Below are 18,090 nucleotides of genomic sequence, written 5' to 3' on the forward strand. Positions count from 1 at the left end.
TGAAAAATATAATGTTTTTCTAATGATTTTTGTATTAATATATTCTAAAATACCTAAAAATTCAATTGTTTTGAAAAATCACATTTAAATATAGTTAAAATACATTATTGTACACATTTTAAGAATATATATAACATTATAGTCACCTTGTTTAATCATCACAACAAAAGCATACAATAAGCAGGAATAAAATCATTATATAAAGTAAATAGACCACGAAAGTAGTAGCAAATACATAGAAGCCTGCTTATTCTTGATAATCTCCTCGATCACTTTGCCTCAGCAACTCCTTGATCAAGCGAAATTAAGTGGCGAATATCATATGGATAAGCATAGGAAGGGTCCAAAGCACTGTAAGATCTCTCTGCATAGGGGAAAAAAAAAAACCTATAGTTACAATACCTGGTCTAAGGATTTGTTTGAGGAAAAACAAATAAAAAAATATTAATTGGGTCTCACCCTGATTTTGACAAAATTATTCAGGTTTAAGTAGGTCAATTTCTTAAGTGATTCAAAATTAAATCTTATCTAGACTAGATATCAAGTTAGTAGGTTATGAGATTTATTAGCTAAATTGGGTCAAATTTGATTATTATTAAAAAGATAATGATTTTCTAATGATTTTGGTATTAATATATTCTAAATTACCTAAAAAAATCAATTACTTTGAAAAATCACATTCAAATATAGTTAAAATACATTATTGTACACATTTTAAGAATATATATAAAATTATATGTAGCCAGTCACCTTGTTTAATCATCACAACAAAAGCATACATCAAGCAGGAACAAAATCATAATATAAAGTATTTAGAGTACCACGAAACTAGCAGCAAATAAAAAGAAGCCTGCTTATTCTTGATAATTTCCTCGATCACTTTGCCTCAGCAACTCCTTGATCAAGCGAAATTAAGTGGCGAATATCATATGGATACGCATAGGAAGGGTCCAAAGCACTGTAAGATCTCTCTGCACAGAAAATATTAAAAATCTCAGTTGGATGGAATGAGTCCCAGAACATGTATTGGGTCCTATTCTGGCATGGAACTTGGTCCGGAATGCATTGACCAATGACAGATGATGGACAGCACCCTGTATTATTGACCTTGAAATCTGTGAAACATAACGACAGATATTCAGTTGGTAAGGACTCCCAAATCACATCTTAAGTAGCCGAAATAAATAAAGAAGGAAATAAATGCAACACGAGTAAAAGCCCCAATACCTACCAAGAACTGTAGAATCCTCCCCGATCTTATAGTTGTTTATATATATAATCTTTGCATCCGGCAAGCCATCATTGAGTTGATCAATGACTGGTAAGAGCTTGCTGTTGAAAAGCTGGGAAGCATTGTTCAAAAGCTCTACACAAGCAGATCCGTTCGTGCCATATGTGTCAATTGCACCTGGGACACAGCCTATTTTCCCTAGTCCGAACACCACTAGTTTCCTTGCTCCTAACTCGTACAAAGACTGAAGGGCCAACAGAGAGTTGATTAGGTAAAAAACGAAAAAGGAGAGAAGCAATTTCCAATTAAAGGGTCAGAAAGAAGAAGAATGTAGTGCTAACCCTTAGTTGCTGCGAGTATTGCTCAATAAGAAGTTGGGTGTACTTCTCCAAGGTATACTCATGGCTTGTTGGGAAGTACTGTGGCAAGAAATAGTTGTTGAGGTAGTCATTGTTGCCCATTCCAACCGAATATAGGCACTTGTTCAAGTTTCTTAGAGCTGAATCATTTCCCACCATGCCAATCAAATTCTGTACTGTTTTGTGGTGATTTTGTAACTGCATATTCATGCTTATACGTTCACCCTGCATCCACGAGGACGTCAATCATAATTAAGAACTACATATGGCGACTTGAAACATTGAACGTGCAATGTATATTTATATATTTACCAACTCCTGTCCAGTTTCGTCACGAATTCCAGCTGCCCCAGATGCGTAATTCACACCATGAAGTATGTCTGCTTCCTTGGCAGCCGCAAATGGTGGTATGTAGCTGTGAAAGCCCAAGATTTCGGCTACAATTTAAAAGAGGTCCTATCAGAACGAAAATATTACCATACGAAAATATATCCTCATATACTTCGTTTTAGATCAAAGTCTTTGGACCACAAATCACCAAGAAAATACCACAGATGCATGTTTTACGGATACAGGTGACTGGAGATGTAATTAGCTGCTGAAAATTACGAGCATTTATTTAACAAGAAAAAGAAGAAAAGAAGAGCAATTTTGGTAACAAGAACGTTTTGTCATTGCGGGAAGTACCAATTACATCAACGACGGTGAGCCCATTGCAAAACCTTCCAGAGGGGCCATTAGGAAAATCAACGCCATACGGTGCATAATCAACTTTGGCGAGAGTCTGGAGCATGTTGTTGTTACCATTGTCGGCCAAAGAGTCTCCAAAAATGAAATAGCATGGCACCAGTGGATCTCCAGTAGCACAATGTTGCCACATTGAAAACACCATGAACAAAACAAGTGCCATCCACTGTCGCTTCATCTCGTGTGCCAGCATTGTCATCGAGCTTGAAAATTGAAAAACAGAAGGGAAGAAACACCCTTTAGCAGTAATGGCTCAATTTTAAGGGAAAAGGCGAGGAATGTTCAATGGTTACTGTGAAACAAATGAAAGCCAAGAGAGGTTGGGTGTAGATATAGCCTGTAGCTACTCACTCGGATCCTAGTATGTGTTTTAATTGTAGTTAAAGAACTAAGAAGGGATTTTTATTATTATTATTTAGATTTTATTTTATTATTTAGATTTTATTTATTTTATTTATGATAATTTATAAAATTATATATTTTTTAATTTTATTCTCATTTAATTTTTTAATTTATAAGATTTATTTCTTATTATTTTAATAAATTTTAAAAAAATAAAATATTAATAAGTTATTTTTCAGCTTATTTTTCATAACATAATCAAATACTAGAAAGTATTTTTTAATTTATTTTTTATTATATCACTAAATATTTTAAAATAATTTATTTTTCTAAAATTGGAAAGTATTTTCTTAATATAGATTTTTGTTTTTCTAGTACAGTGATGAGCATTTCTTTTTATTATTGTTGTACTTTTATTTATAGAAAAATATTGACTTGTTCATGTAAGTTTTTGTGATCATATAAAAATAAAAAATAGTTTTTTGTTTTTTTTAAATGGTTTATATGAAAAATAAATTTTTAAAATAAATTATATTTTGATATTTATAATATCATAAAAAATAAATTAAAAAATAATTTTTAGTTTTCGGTTATATTATAAAAAATAAATTGAAAAATAACTTTTTAATATTTTTTTAATTTATTAAAAAATAAATTTTTATTAAGCGAATATTTGACACCACCGAAACCTCAATTAAACTAAGTTTTGTCCCATCAGTCCATCAATATCTCAACAAAAGTATCCACGAGAACGAGTTAAAAAACAATCTGCAACTGTCATATAAAAAACTTGCTCACACACAGCTATATAGCTATGTTATAAAAAATAAATTTTAATATTTTATTTTTTTTTCAAGTTTATTAAAAAAATATAAACTAATTTAATAAATAAATAAAAAATATTTCAAATAAATAGTAACTAAAAAAATATATAGTTATTTCACCTTGTATTTTTTTTAAGTTTTAAAAACTGTTTTTCTAGAGAAAATTAAAAAAATATTTACAATTCATTAAATAAATCTAAAAACCAATGTTAATAAATTAAAAATTCCAAAAATAAAAAAATAATAATAAAACTAGCTAGCATAATTTAAAAATCTTATGGACCTCGATTGCATTAATCAATACCAACCTCCGTACAAAACTTAACCTTTAAAATCTCCTCATAAATTTTGATTGCAATATTAAAAAAATTATAGAACTTTTTATTAAGGCAATATTTTACGCCACCCAAACCTCAATTAAATTAAGTTTTCTCCCAACCATGCATACAGCAGGTGATCAGTAATAAAATTTTAGGATTAAAAAATTTATTTTTTTATTTTATTTTATATTCGAGTCCTGTATAATTATTAATATAATGATTATTAAAAATTTAAATAATTATTAATTTTAAAATTTATAAAATTAATTAAGATATATATAAATTAATTAAAACAAAAACATTAATAAAAAAAATTTAGTTTTCTCCCATCAATCTATCAATATCTCAACAAAAGTAATCCACGAGAGCGAGGTAAAATAAATCTGCAACTATCATATATAGAACGTGGAAATAATAATGGAAAAAATGTACTTTTGTTTTGTTTTTCTAAACATGGAAATCTCGGTCTCGGGGTTCCTTCTCTTGGAGTTTTGTAGCATGTGGTTTATTATGTAGACACGTGGGTGATAGATCATAAATGGTGCTTCATAATTCAGCCATTATTGACGCCAAAACTCTGCCGCAACACTGTTAAATATTGTTTGGTATTGTGTTTGTAACTGTACTTTATTAAAATTTAAAAAAAAAAATTTACTAAAATTAAGTGTGATTTATACTTTTTGGATCGTTTTGATGTGTTGATGTCAAAAATAATTTTTAAAAAATAAAAAAATATCATTAGCAAGCATTTCAGCACGAAAAGCTATTTAAAAAGCATCCGCAACTACACTGCCAAACACACTTTACAAATGGCTTTGGCTTCAAGATTAACGGATAATGATCTCTAGTAATCCCTTTTTAAGTATAGAATTTGGAAATCTAATTAGCCAATCCCTGAAAACAGTTTATTAAAAATCAGTTTCCTTATTCATTTATTTCTTTTTCATTTTGATAAAATATCTTTTTCATTAAAATGATTGTTTTTCAAATAAAAACATTTCATGATTTGAAAACCAAGTTTTAATAAAAAAAACAATTCCAATAAAATCAGATTTGAAAATCTTGAGTGAATTTATGAAAAAGGTATATCAAAATCTAATTTTTATCCCATTTGTTTTTAATTTAATTTTTAAGAAGGGTAAAATTAAAAATTAAAATATTAGGAATTGATTTTGATTAAGAATGTGATTTGTCAATCTGTGAAAACATTAAGGACTATAGCGTATGTTTCTTTTCCTCATATTCAGTTGAAACAATTTATAGAATAAATTAAGCTAATCTTTTTTTATATCATATATAGTTCTTATTTTTTAGATTACTATTTGTTTTATTTTACATTATTTTTATTTTTTTCAGTTTACTCCCTCACCATTTAGTTTTATTTATTTTTTATATCAAATTTGATTGTTATTCTTTTGATTGCTATTTATTTTTATCTTTTTTATTGAATTTGTTTTTCTCAATTTCATCTCTTAGCGTATTGAGAATATAAAACTTTGTGATTGTTTTGGCTTTTCCTCCTATATGGTTGGTCTCAAACTTATAAATCGGGTTATGAGTTTGAAGATTAGATCGAGTTGATTTAGTTTTTTTAATTTTTTTTAATATTGGATTGATTGGAGATTGAGTTTCATGATTTTTTTCGCTTTTCTTTCCATAAGGTTATCCGGTATCATATTCTAAATCGTGGACTTGGCATGTTAATCTGAATTGACTAAAAAAAAATTATTGCTTTTTTTAAAAAAATGATTTATTTTTCAAGTTTTGTCTTTTACCATTGGGTTGTTTGATAATTGAACTTTGTAGTTTTATTTAATTTTCTTTCTATGAGGTTATCCCTTCTTTATAACAAAGTTGCAATTTTAGCAGGGCGAACTCGAGTCCGGTTGTTTTTTTTTTATTTTATTTTATCCTTCAACATTTGATTTGCTATGAATTAAACTTTAATTTTTTTTTATCTTGCTTTCTATAGGACTATCATGTTTTCATTTAATTTTTGCTCCGTTATTAAATAAGATCATGAAGTTTTTGTAAGAATATTGAGATACATTTATGTGGTATTGACAAACACTTATTTTTGAATGGATCATTATCAATTTTCTTTGTATAGTTTGATTTTTTTTAGTTTGTCTAAGCATCCTTTTTTTATATTGAAAAAAATATGATAGGCCCACAACGTAGCATGAATCATAAATTTAGTCTAATTGTATGTTTGATAATACAGTTCAACTAATTTTTCAAACTGCTTTTCACTTTAAAAAACATTGAATTAGTTTTTTTATTTGTTTTTTTATGATTTTGATATTGTGATATTAAAAATAAATAAATAAATAAAAATATTATTTTAATTTATTTTCAATAAAAAAAATACTTTTTAAAAGCTTCTGGCATATTATTAAACAATCACAGAAACGAAGAGAACATCCTGTGAAAGTGCTTGGCATTTTCAATTGGATTTGAACCGCTGTAAAAAAAAAAAGTGCGAGCATTTTTTATGGGAAATTAAGTGAAAAACACTATTAGCGATGGAATATTAGTGAAAGAATCAGCGGTGGAGTGGTTTTCGTCATAAAATTGGCAAAAACAAAATAATTAATTATGGAGAACTAAAACAGCAAACATATTGAGAGAAAGTAAATGATAAACAACTTTATTTTTTAATAAAATAAACAAATAAATGGTACCAACCATAATGTTTTGCTGCAACAAACATCCTAGAATACATTGCATAATAATCATATGTTATGGATAAGTTTGAATCTTTTAATTAATATGCTTTTTAAGGTGTTTTGATTTTTGTTTCTTCACTGTTGAGAGAGAGAGAGGGGGGGGGGGGTTTGGCATCCATTAAATCACTGTTGAGCTGATCGACAACTGAAATTAGCCTGCCGTTGAAAAGCTGGGGAGCATTATTCATAATTACCACACAAGCAGAGCCATGTATGAATTGCATCCTAGTTCCCCCAGTCCAAATACGACAGTTTTTCGTGCTCCATGCTCGTTCAATGTCTACACAATTAATGGAAATTAATCATCACAAAAGACAGAAGCACTACAAATCAGAAGGGAAGAAGGAAAAAAGTAAACAGGGGGTATACTTACCCTCAGTTGCTGCTTGTATTGTTCAAGAAGAAGTCCAGTAGACTGGTCTGAGCAATACTCTTGGCTTGTAGGGTAGTACTGGGGCAGGAATTAACAAATGATTAATTAATTACAATGCCTTAGTCACTTCTTCAAATCACCCACCGTGTCTAAACAACCCATCCTGCATCAGCCCAGAACTACTGTCTTAAGCATATGTTTAGCCACCAAAGCATTGAAATTGTGAAATTGAAAAAACAACATTTTGTATGATAGTAAATGGGGTTTGATCCAGATACCACCGGTTCGAGTGTTATAAATTTTAAAGTTATTAGAACTTTGCATGGTCGTTAACTTCAGGGTCTTAGAAAATTAATCGAGATATACGCAAACTGATCTGGAACCCGCAGTTATAAAAAAATTAAAAAATATCAACAATTGTCCGTCCATTGCAGAACCTTCCAGTGGGGCCATAGGGAAAATCAATCCCAGAAGGTGGATAATTGACTTTAGCAAGAGTTTGGAGATGGCTGCTACTGCCGCTATCAGCCAACGAGTCTCCAAAAATGAAGTAGCCAGGCACCTGTGACTTGATGATACTGGTGCTTGGTGTGGGTGCTGGACTCTACATTTACTGGATATATCTGAATTTCAAACAGCAGCACAGGACACTTGATTGCTGCTTGTTATTAGCTGTTATAGGTTTTTACTGAACTAGGGGCAAAGATAGTGCTTGAAGTCTCGCATGCTAAGCATTTATATCCAATAGCTTCTCGCAGCATATTAGGTAGCTTCGCTAGATGTTGCTTTTATATCCAATAATTTTTATCATGCTCTATCATCAAGATACATCGTTTATGAGGGTAATAAACAATTAATATTTCATTATAAAAAAAATTGATTTAATGTTTAACATATAATATAATATCTCATATCAGTGGGTCAGGATTGGATCACGATTTGATAGGTGACCTTTTTTTTTCCATTCTTTTTTTTTTCTAAATTTTATATTTACTTGATTTCAAATTTATCTTCATATATTATTTTAGTTTGTTTTATATGAGATTATTGCAGTTTCAAACAAAAATCCTGATATTTAATTTGTTTTTGGTTTATGCTTATTTTTATTTAAATCTATTTTTATTATCATATAATTATATATAAAAAATTAAAAATAATTTTTAGACTCAGGATAGTCCAACAATCAGATAGCTAGTTTGAGTGCTTAATCCATAATGTCTGGGTCGATCTAATGTGTCGGTTTTAATATTAAAAAAAATTATCCTAAATTCTTTTTCAATTAAATCAAATTTTTTTATTAATTATTTAAATTAGTTTTAAACTTATGAAGTGAACTAATTAATTTAACTGGACAATTTCATTATAACTTCAAAGTTGGCAGGTCGTTGCCATAATTTTATACATGCAAAGTACTAGTGGTGGGATAAAGTAACAGAGAGGGGTCCCTTGCCATCTTGTTAAAAAAGAGAACTCAGACTACTAATATCATAAACGCTGGCCTCCCTTACAAAGTTCAATATTAAAACTTTGTGCAATCCTTAAATATATTTTCAAAATTATTATAATAGTATTCTTAATTTTACATTTAAATTATTTTTTCGTCAATTCTATCATCATATTATTTTGATTTTTTAATAAGAAATTATGTTAGATTTACGCAACAAAATATGTTATTTTTATTACAAAATCATGTCTTTTCTCTCTAAAAAATTTTATAATTTGGATAGAAATATGGATAAAATTGATATAAAGTTTTTTTAGTAATAAAGTTAAGACTACTTATATAGTGGGATGTTATTTTTAAAGTGTTGACCAAATTTGTTTACTAATGGGAAGACACAACGCTATAGTGTTAAATGGACATATTCAATTATCTTCTATTTGTTCATTACAAGGGGTATTTTTGAATTAGATTATGTGTCAAATAGATACTAAATCAATTATCTATATTATAGTTTTTGAACTAGAGCTCAACCTTGAACAAGTTTTGGGTGGATAAGTTGGTTGATCCGAGTTAACTTAGATCAACTCAATTTTTTTATTTTATAAAAAAATAAAAATGATATTATTTAAAAAAATAAAAGGAAAAAAGTTAACGAGTTTTGATTGAGTTTTTCCTAGCAGATCAGGTCACATGTCTACCCGAGTTTTTTACCGAGTCAATTCATCTTTGTTTTTGTTGAAACACTATCAAACCTAGATCTCGATAACCCATGTCACGAGACAACTTGCCGACTCAGATCAAATTTTAAAAAGTGCTCTAAGCGATCTTAAAGGTATACCTCTATATTATTATATAAATAAATTTATCTAGATATTGATTTTAAGATTTAAATCTAAAAGAAAAAAAGTGTGTGCCTTTTCAATCATAGCATTGAGGTTATTACTTCATTTTTGGACTTGTATATACATCAATTAAGTCCTTACTTAATTTTTCTAGATCTAGAATTGTAATTCCCTGTATAAATTACATTATAGTTAATTTCTAAAATTTATTTACAATCAAGTCAACTTGATTAATCATCTCGTTTTAATTTCTGGCAAATGATTTTTATATGTGTAACCTCTTGGATTCTCTAATAAATTGACCTAAATATAAATTACAATCTTAAATAAAATAGGATTAAATAAATTAAATTATCTAATTTATTATGAATTCAACAATTGATTGATATATATTTAAAAATCAAGTATAATGTCTAGCAACTTTTTATGATCCTCTAAATATTAGAAAAGTAATAAGTGATTTGACTTAGTCTTTTAGTGATCATTTTCTTTGTGTAATTATTATCCTTTCATCAATAATTTCTTGATTTAGACATTATAGCATAAAGTATGTCTACTCTATGTAATCATATTTATTCTAAACACCATAGTCATTGATTCTTTCAAAAAGATTTGAAACTCTTTTCAAATCTTATTCCATCTTACACAAGTATTTACAATCAATAATATTTAAGAACATATGGATCTTTTTTTTTTCTAATTTATCCAGGGTGATGAATCCTCTCATAATTATTTAAGATCAAAATGAAATATTTTTCCTAATTCATATAAGATGAGAAATCCTCTCTTAATTACTTAATTACCTTTATATAGTTCAAGTTATATCAAATATCTTTTCGTTTATTACTTTTGATTATAATAATGTATAGCAAGATCAAAACATAACATTTCTTATATAAAATTACTTAGTGATCTCAAGTTTAATGATCACTTACACAACCATCACATGAGTCTTTCCATATATATAGGTGATCTCTCTATATGAAAATTTTATTAGATCAGTTCAGCACATGTGTCATCTGACAAACACTTATATATTAGTTTAAGGTATCTCTCATACCTCAACTTATAAGAAAAATTGCTTTCTTTTATAAGAAAAAAAAAACATAATATGTATCATTTTTAACGACTCTAATTAATGTCTAGTCTTAATTAAGCGTTAACTATGATCATTTAGGAACGATGTTTTAATACAATAGAAATCTCATAATTATAACAACTTTATAATTTTCTTTGCAAAATATTTTTATTCCTAAGACTTTATCTTTACTTTAGATTCATTAATTAAATATTATATTCATTAATCAAGTATTTGATGAATATTAAAGATAAGTAAGCCTTTATTAATAATTAAATATGTTTACATGAACAAAGTCAATGACATATGTTTACATTTACATGAATTTTAATTTGATTCAGGCCATGTTTGTTTCCCGAAAAGTAGTTTTCGGGAAACCACTTTCCAAATTTTCCTGTGTTTATTTGTCATTAAAAAAGGTGGTCAACGGAAAATACTTTCCGGTCAACGGAAAACACTTTTCAGTCAAAGGAAAATTTGACTTGGTTTCCAGGAAAGTGTTTTCCTGGAAAATTTGGGCGGAAAACACTTTCTAAAAGTTGTGAAAAATTTAGAAATGTCACTATTTGCTGATTATATCAAATTTGATCCTCAAACTTTTAATTGCTATATATGTTTTGTTTTGAATATTTATTTTTTAATTTTAGCTCTTAAAATTTAATTTTTATACTAACTTTGATCTTTATTTTTATAATTGCTATTTGTTTTTTCTTTATCATTTTTTTATTGAAATTTTTTATCTATCAAATTTGATCCTCATTCTTTTGATTATTACTTATTTTATTTGAAATAATTTATGAAATTTTAATTATTATTATTTTAATTTCTTCATCTTTCAATTTTTTTATTTTATATTTGATCTCTATTATTTTGATTATTATTTATTTTATTTGAGATAATTTATGAAATTTTATTTTTTTTCAATTTCATTCCCATTCAAATTTTTAATTTGTAAGATTTGTTTCTCATTATTATAATAAACTTGAAAAAAATAAAACATTAATAAGTTATTTTCCAGCTCATTTTCCATAACATAACCAAATATTGAAAAATATTTTCCAACTTATTTTCCATTACACTACCAAACATCAAAAAATACTTTCCTGGAATTCACTTTCCAAAAAAAACTACTTTCTAGCAAACAAACGGGGCCTCAATTACATTTTATTTTTCCATATTAAAAAAAACAATCTTGTGTTTATGCAAGAAAGTGACCAAATAATTAAATTTTAAAAATGATGCTTTAAATCTGGCACAATAGCTTATTTTTCCACAACTGAAAGCATCTTAGTTTCTATATTAGAAAATGATAAAATTATTAACCTTAAGAAAAAACAGTCGAAGGTTGGAAGGAGAAAGATCTCTAATATTAGTTGAAAAAAGGTAATTATAGAAAAGATAATTTAAGTTTCTATTTTAGTTAATAAATCCATAAAAATCTAAGGAAGAGTTCATGTTTTTATAAATAGTTAGATTTATCATGAATTTTTAAACTTTGGTAATGAAAATAAAATTTCAATAAGTTACCAAAAAAAATACAATAAGTTAGTAATAAATTGTTTAAGGGTGACATAATAAGTTTACTTTATTATTTAAGATTTCATGTGTGTTGTAAAATACTTGCATCAATTATTGATGAATATTGCAATATGAGAAAAACTAGAAATAACACAAGATTTAACGTGGTTAGGTAATGTACCTACATCCACATGAGTGAGAAGCTTTTATCTTTACTATATCAAAATAGAGTTATATGATATGTATTTATAGTAGACCTTAAATTGCTCAAAGAGTATTAATAATTTTTTCATAATACCCTTATACCATACTACGGGGGCATTGCCCCGCACCCCTTAACCTATTAATCATCCCTGGCAACAAAATAGAAAATAAATCCTAGAGAAGCAGATATCATCATTCTACTCCACTCCGACATCTGCCCCAAACCACAACAATCTTCACCTTAGCTAATATCCACCACTTATGAGAAAAGTAAGGAAAATTTCACCTGGGATAAAAGATATGGATGTCTCATATCTAGCATCTAGAGACATTAATCAAGTTTAAGCAATTATTGAACTAATCTATGGTACATCTTATCGCCCTCTTCCCCTCTGGAAGTTCAACCAACTCTCATGTCTAATTATTATACAAAGATTCCATTTATTCTTCCATATCATCTATCCATTTACTTTTATCTTGGTTGTGTAATGTCTCCCGAAAAGTAGTAGGATCCTCTCTACTAGTAATAAGTTCATAAGAGAACAAATCTTTATAATCATACTTAATAGGTGGCCTGATATGTTTGGGCCTACCTAAAGCTATATTGTCATATTGCTAATCTTATGAACTAGAAATCCCTGAATAGTCAATGGTTTCTTCCTTAATATGAGTATCTAGCTTCACCTATACCTCGTGGTCATTGTTGCTGCAATTTTCTGACACTTGTTTCTTTCCTTCATGAGTATGCTGCAACATGGTTTTTTCATAAAAAAATCACATCTCTACTAATCACCATCTTGTTTTCCTTCAAATCCTAGAGCTTGAAACCTTTCACCTCTTTCTAGTACTCTAAAAAGATACATTATCTAGATTTCACATCAAGCTTTGACCTCACATCATTAGAAACATGTATATAAGCTAAACATCCAAACACTTTCAAACCAAAGTAGTTTACTAGATTGTTTGTCCATACCTTTTCTGTTAATTTCCATATAGTGCTGACCTAGGTAATTTGTTAATAAAAAAACATGCAATAGTCATTGTGTCTGTCTTGAAATTTTTAGCAAGCCTTACATTCAGCTTAAGACAACTTGTTTTTTCAAGTATTGTTCCATTCATCCTTTTCGCTACACTATTATGTATGATGTCTTGTGTACTATGAAGTGCCTCTTGATCATCAATGAAAATCATGAAATACATATATCTTCCACTTGATGTTACCCTTATTGGACCCCAAACATTTGTATGAACATTTTAAGAATCCCCTATGTCTTGTGTGTGACTATCTTGAACTGCACCTTATTTTATTTTTCAAGAACACAATACTAGTAGAAATCAAGTTTGCATGTTTTGACACCCTTCAATATATTCTTCTTATTAAGCTCCATCATCTTATGCTCACCCATATAGCCTAATCACAAGTGCCACAAGACTGTGTTATCTTACTCAGGTTCTATGGTTGCAGCTCCACCTATAACTATGGTACCTAGTAGTCTTTCCGACAATCCTTATCCCTTCATTACTGTAATAGCACATTTACTCACCTTCAGTACTCCACCTTTAACTTGAAACTTAACCTATTATGATCTAAAATGCCTAATAAAATAAGATTCTTCCTCAAATCTGATATATATCTAACATCACATAAAGTTCTAACAGCACCATCAAACATTTTAATTTTAATATTTTCTATTCCACCAACTTTGCATTGATCATTATTACCCATCAGATTAAAACCAAATTTGACTAACTTGTAGTTGTCTAACTAATCTTTATTGGGTGTCAAGTGATAAGAACATGTCGAATCCAATATCCAAGAATTTTTGGTATGATCTAAACTGGATAAAATATAAAGCATGTCTCCATCACCTTTTTCTAAGTCTTCTTCCACTATATTTGCAGACTTTGATGAACCCTCTTTGTTCTCTACGCCCACCCCACCCCCCGATTTTTCTCTGGAGATTCTCATTTTATATGACTTGTTTTCCCACACTTATAACACTAAATGTCATTCATTTTCCTAGATTTGGACTGAGCTTTGTTGTTTCTCAATTTGTTCCGGGACTTGTTTCTCTCATGGTCCTGATTACTCCTCACAACCACCCCTTCACCTTATTAATTTTCTTCACTAGCTTTCTTTATCAGATTAAAGCTTAATAAGGCACTTATGATCTCTTCTAATATGAGAGTTTCCTTACCCCACATTAAAGTTATAACAAAATTTTCTTACGTAAGAAAAGCAGGTAGGGAATTCAATAACATCAACATCTTGTTTTCATTATCAAACTTCATATCAAATCACTAATGATATGATTGAACACATTGATATGCTGATTCAAATTTGTACCATCTAACATCTTAAGACCAAACAATTTATGCTTAAGATAAAGTTTGTTTGACAATGACCTAAACATGTATCGACTTTCCAATTTTTCCCAAATTGCCCCCGGTAATTCTAACAAACAATATTAACCCATTTTTAAAAAAATATATTAATATTTTAGTAACTTTCTTGAATAGATATAGATTTGAATTCATATTTTAGTATTGTTAAATTTTTTATTTTTATATAAAAAAATATTTTCTTATAAGTGTTTTTAAACTTGATTTTTTTTTAAAAAAGAAAGTAGGATAATATATTTTATATATGTCAGTAACTCACTTTCAATACATGTGGCAGATGATAAAATCTAAGGATATTTTTGTTATTAAATATTTCAACACATGGTTCATGCTATATATATATTAAAAAAAGTATATAATAAAATACAATATAGCTTTTAAATTATATAACCAAATAAAGCTTTTCTACGTTTCGATCTTTTTTTTCATTGATCTATTTCTTTCTCACAGAACAACAAATACCCTAAAATCTAGGTTTTTATTTCTGAAGATATCAAAAGGTGATGTTCTTATTTCGCTAATTAATGATTCCTTTTTTTATTATTGATCCTAGTTTCATGATTTTTTTTATTAGTCTTACGAACACTACCAGAAATTCACTAAATACCAACGGATTTACCAACGGAATATTTCTGTCGGTAATTTGAGGTCGAAATTACCGACGGAAACTTTTCCGTCTGTAATTCAGTCGGTAACTATCGACGAACCATTTTCTGTCTGTAATTCAGTCGGTAACTACCGACGGAAATTTTCCATCGGTAGTTATTGATTAAATTACGGACGAAAAATTTTCTGAATAAAAAAAAAAGGCGGGTCGCTGACGTGGAGGTTTTGGCGGGTTATTTTTTTCCGACGGATTCAAAACGACAGCCCGTGCAGTGCCCGTACAGTGACGTGACCGGTTCGCTGTTTAAATTACCGACGGACTCACCGAGGGATTTGAAATGGCAGATCCGTACGGTGACGTGTCTATGTTTCCGTCAGAATCACCGACGTAATCACCGACAGAGTTTCCGTCGATGAAACCGTTAGAAAAAGTTAATATATGTCAGCTCTACCAACCCTCTCCTCCCCTATTTCTCCTTCTTCTTCCTAATCCCAACTCTCCCCATCTGCAATTAAACAACCAGCCCCCTCTCCCCTCCAAAAAAAAATCTTCCTCATATCAGCACAACAAGTTATATTTCTTGAAGTTTTGTGGTCACAGCATCCGTGTTTTGATTTACCGATGGATTTTATCAATTTTTGTAAGTAATTCTATCTTTTTAAATTTTAATATTTAATTAAATATCAATTTTATTGTTTTTTTAGTATATATATTTTGTTAGTAGATATACATGTTTTATTGTTATTTCTCAAACAAACTTGTAGTATATGAATGTATAATTTTATACCTATTATGGTTTGTTTTAGATTTTGTAAGATTGTATTTGTTTGTAAATTGTTAAAACTTTATGGAACTACCGAATTACATGTGCTTTTTGAAATAATTAATAGCTTGCTTAATGGGTCCGTTTAAAGTTTTATCAATGGTATTGTGGAGTGGTAATTTCTGTAAATTTATATATTTTAATTCGTATGGACGTTGATAAATGATAATGAATATTTAATATTTATGAGAAGTTGTGATTGGTTTGTTGGATAATCTCGAGGTAAAGTAATATTTTTGCAAGTTTATTTACCTAACTTAGTTAATTAATACATGATGTCATCATAATTTTATAGAGGTTCGATATAAGTCATGGATGATCGTTCATGGATGTATCGAGATTCACCCCAAGGATTGCGGAGGATGGATTATTGTAATGGGGTTCAGGGTTTTATTAATTTCGCAACATCTATTCCCAGAAATTTTACTGGAGGCGGTATTAGGTGTCCATGCAGGAAGTGTGAAAATAAAAAGTATCTGCATCCAAATGTTGTAATGATGCATCTTCTACACAAAGGATTTATGGATAATTACCAGTGTTGGTATACACATGGAGAAGTATTTGTTAGCGAGAGTGAGAGGAGAATGGAAGAAACGGTGGTTGGGTCTACTTCTAGTGCTAGCAACGTGCATGAAGCGGCAAATGACAACACTAATCCTTACAGAAATATGGTTATGGATGCAATGAGAATGAATCAAGGTAATGGCAATAAATATCCAATCGTAGAAGAAGAACCTAATGCAGATGCAGCTAGGTTTTTCGATTTGTTAAAAGATTCTGACGAACCATTATGGGATGGCTGCACGAACCACAGTAAATTATCGGCCGTAGCACAGGTGTTCACCATCAAGTCAGATCACGGGTTGAGTGAGGCCGGGTATGACAAGATTATTGAATGGGCAAGAAGCATTTTACCTGAAGGGAACAGGCTGAAAAAGAACTTCTATGCTGCGAAGTCCATGATGAAACCCCTCGGTTTAGGAAACCAAAAAATTGACATGTGCCCTAACTTCTGCATGTTCTACTACCTTGAAAATACTGAGATGACCGAGTGCATGACATGCAAGCATTCTCGTTACAAACCTAGAACTGGCAGGGGAAAGACTCTAGTGGCATATAAAAAACTTAGATACTTCCCGATCACACCTAGACTGCAGAAGTTATTCATGTCATCAAGTACTGCTGAGCACATGACATGGCACCAAGCACACCATGCGGTTGATGGAGTGATGGTTCATCCTTCTGACGGCAAAGCGTGGAAACGCTTTAACAGTGTTCATCCTCACTTTTCAGCTGAATCAAGGAATGTGCGTCTTGGGTTGTGTACAGACGGATTCAACCCATTTGGGTCATTTGCTGCTCCTTATTCTTGTTGGCTGGTCATACTCACAGTTTATAACTTGCCACTGGGAATGTGTATGAGGCAGGAGTTCATGTTTTTATCTACTGTCATACCCGGTCCAAGAAGCCCGGGGCGGAATATAGATGTTTGTCTTCGACTGTTGATTGATGAGTTGGCGCAGTTGTGGTCCTCCGGAGCTCTGACTTATGATATATCGAGGAAACAAAATTTCCTTATAAGGGCGGCATTGATGTGGACTATCAATGATTTTCCAGCTTATGGAATGCTTTCTTGTTGAAGCACGCATGGGAAACTCGCATATCCATACTGCATGGAAAACAACAAGGCATTCACGCTAGCAAATGGAGGTAAAACTTCTTTTTTTGACTGTCACCGTCGCTTCTTGCCACTTCATCACAGGTACAGAAAGAACAGAAAAGATTTTTTTATTAGCAGAGTTGAAAAAGATGTTGCATCCCCGCGTCTTTCTGGTGAAGAATTGCATGATGTTGTCTCAGAGTACGGTGACATTGTGTTTGGCCTTCACTCAGGTAAGCAAAAGTTTCCTGGTTTTGGTTTGACCCATAATTGGGTAAAGCGAAATATCTTTTTTGAGCTTCCTTATTGGAAGACCAATCTGCTCCGCCATAACCTTGACGTCATGCACATCGAAAAGAACATGTTTGAGAACATTTTCAACACCGTCATGGATGTGAAGGGGAAGACAAAGGACAACATCAAGGCTAGATTAGATATAGCTTTATACTGTAACCGTAAAAATAAGGAGTTGGTTTATGATGAGTCACGGGTCGCAAAACCAAGAGCAAGCTTCGTGTTAGAGAAAAACGCCCAACTGCTAATCTACAAATGGCTTAAGAGTCTGCGTTTTCCGGATGGACATGCA

The 18,090-nt window shown here is 30.1% G+C and overlaps 1 protein-coding gene across 1 annotated transcript; it reads right to left on the reverse strand.

The window, feature by feature from the left end:
- Positions 1-876: 876 nt before the first annotated feature.
- On the reverse strand, positions 877-2,949 carry LOC133703695 (GDSL esterase/lipase At5g45670-like). The gene is made up of 5 exons (XM_062128301.1): positions 2,278-2,949; positions 1,903-2,027; positions 1,573-1,815; positions 1,232-1,475; positions 877-1,115 (listed from the first exon to the last, which is right to left on the reverse strand). Exons 1-5 carry the CDS (start codon positions 2,534-2,536, stop codon positions 877-879), a joined length of 1,110 nt encoding a protein of 369 aa, XP_061984285.1. The 5' UTR covers positions 2,537-2,949.
- Positions 2,950-18,090: the final 15,141 nt, after the last annotated feature.

The sequence above is a fragment of the Populus nigra genome, chromosome 9, assembly GCF_951802175.1.
Source record: "Populus nigra chromosome 9, ddPopNigr1.1, whole genome shotgun sequence".
NCBI classification, from domain to species: Eukaryota; Viridiplantae; Streptophyta; class Magnoliopsida; order Malpighiales; family Salicaceae; genus Populus; species Populus nigra.

What these genes read in the sequence shown, in the direction of transcription:
- LOC133703695 (XM_062128301.1), bottom strand. Translation starts at nt 2,536, where the DNA reads ATGACAATGCTGGCACACGAGATGAAGCGACAGTGGATGGCACTTGTT. An exon ending in ACGAAACTGGACAGGAGTTG is followed by an intron (nt 1,816 to 1,902) that starts GTAAATATATAA and finishes TCGTGGATGCAG; the next exon opens with GGTGAACGTATAAGCATGAA. An exon ending in AATACTCGCAGCAACTAAGG is followed by an intron (nt 1,476 to 1,572) that starts GTTAGCACTACA and finishes TTGGCCCTTCAG; the next exon opens with TCTTTGTACGAGTTAGGAGC.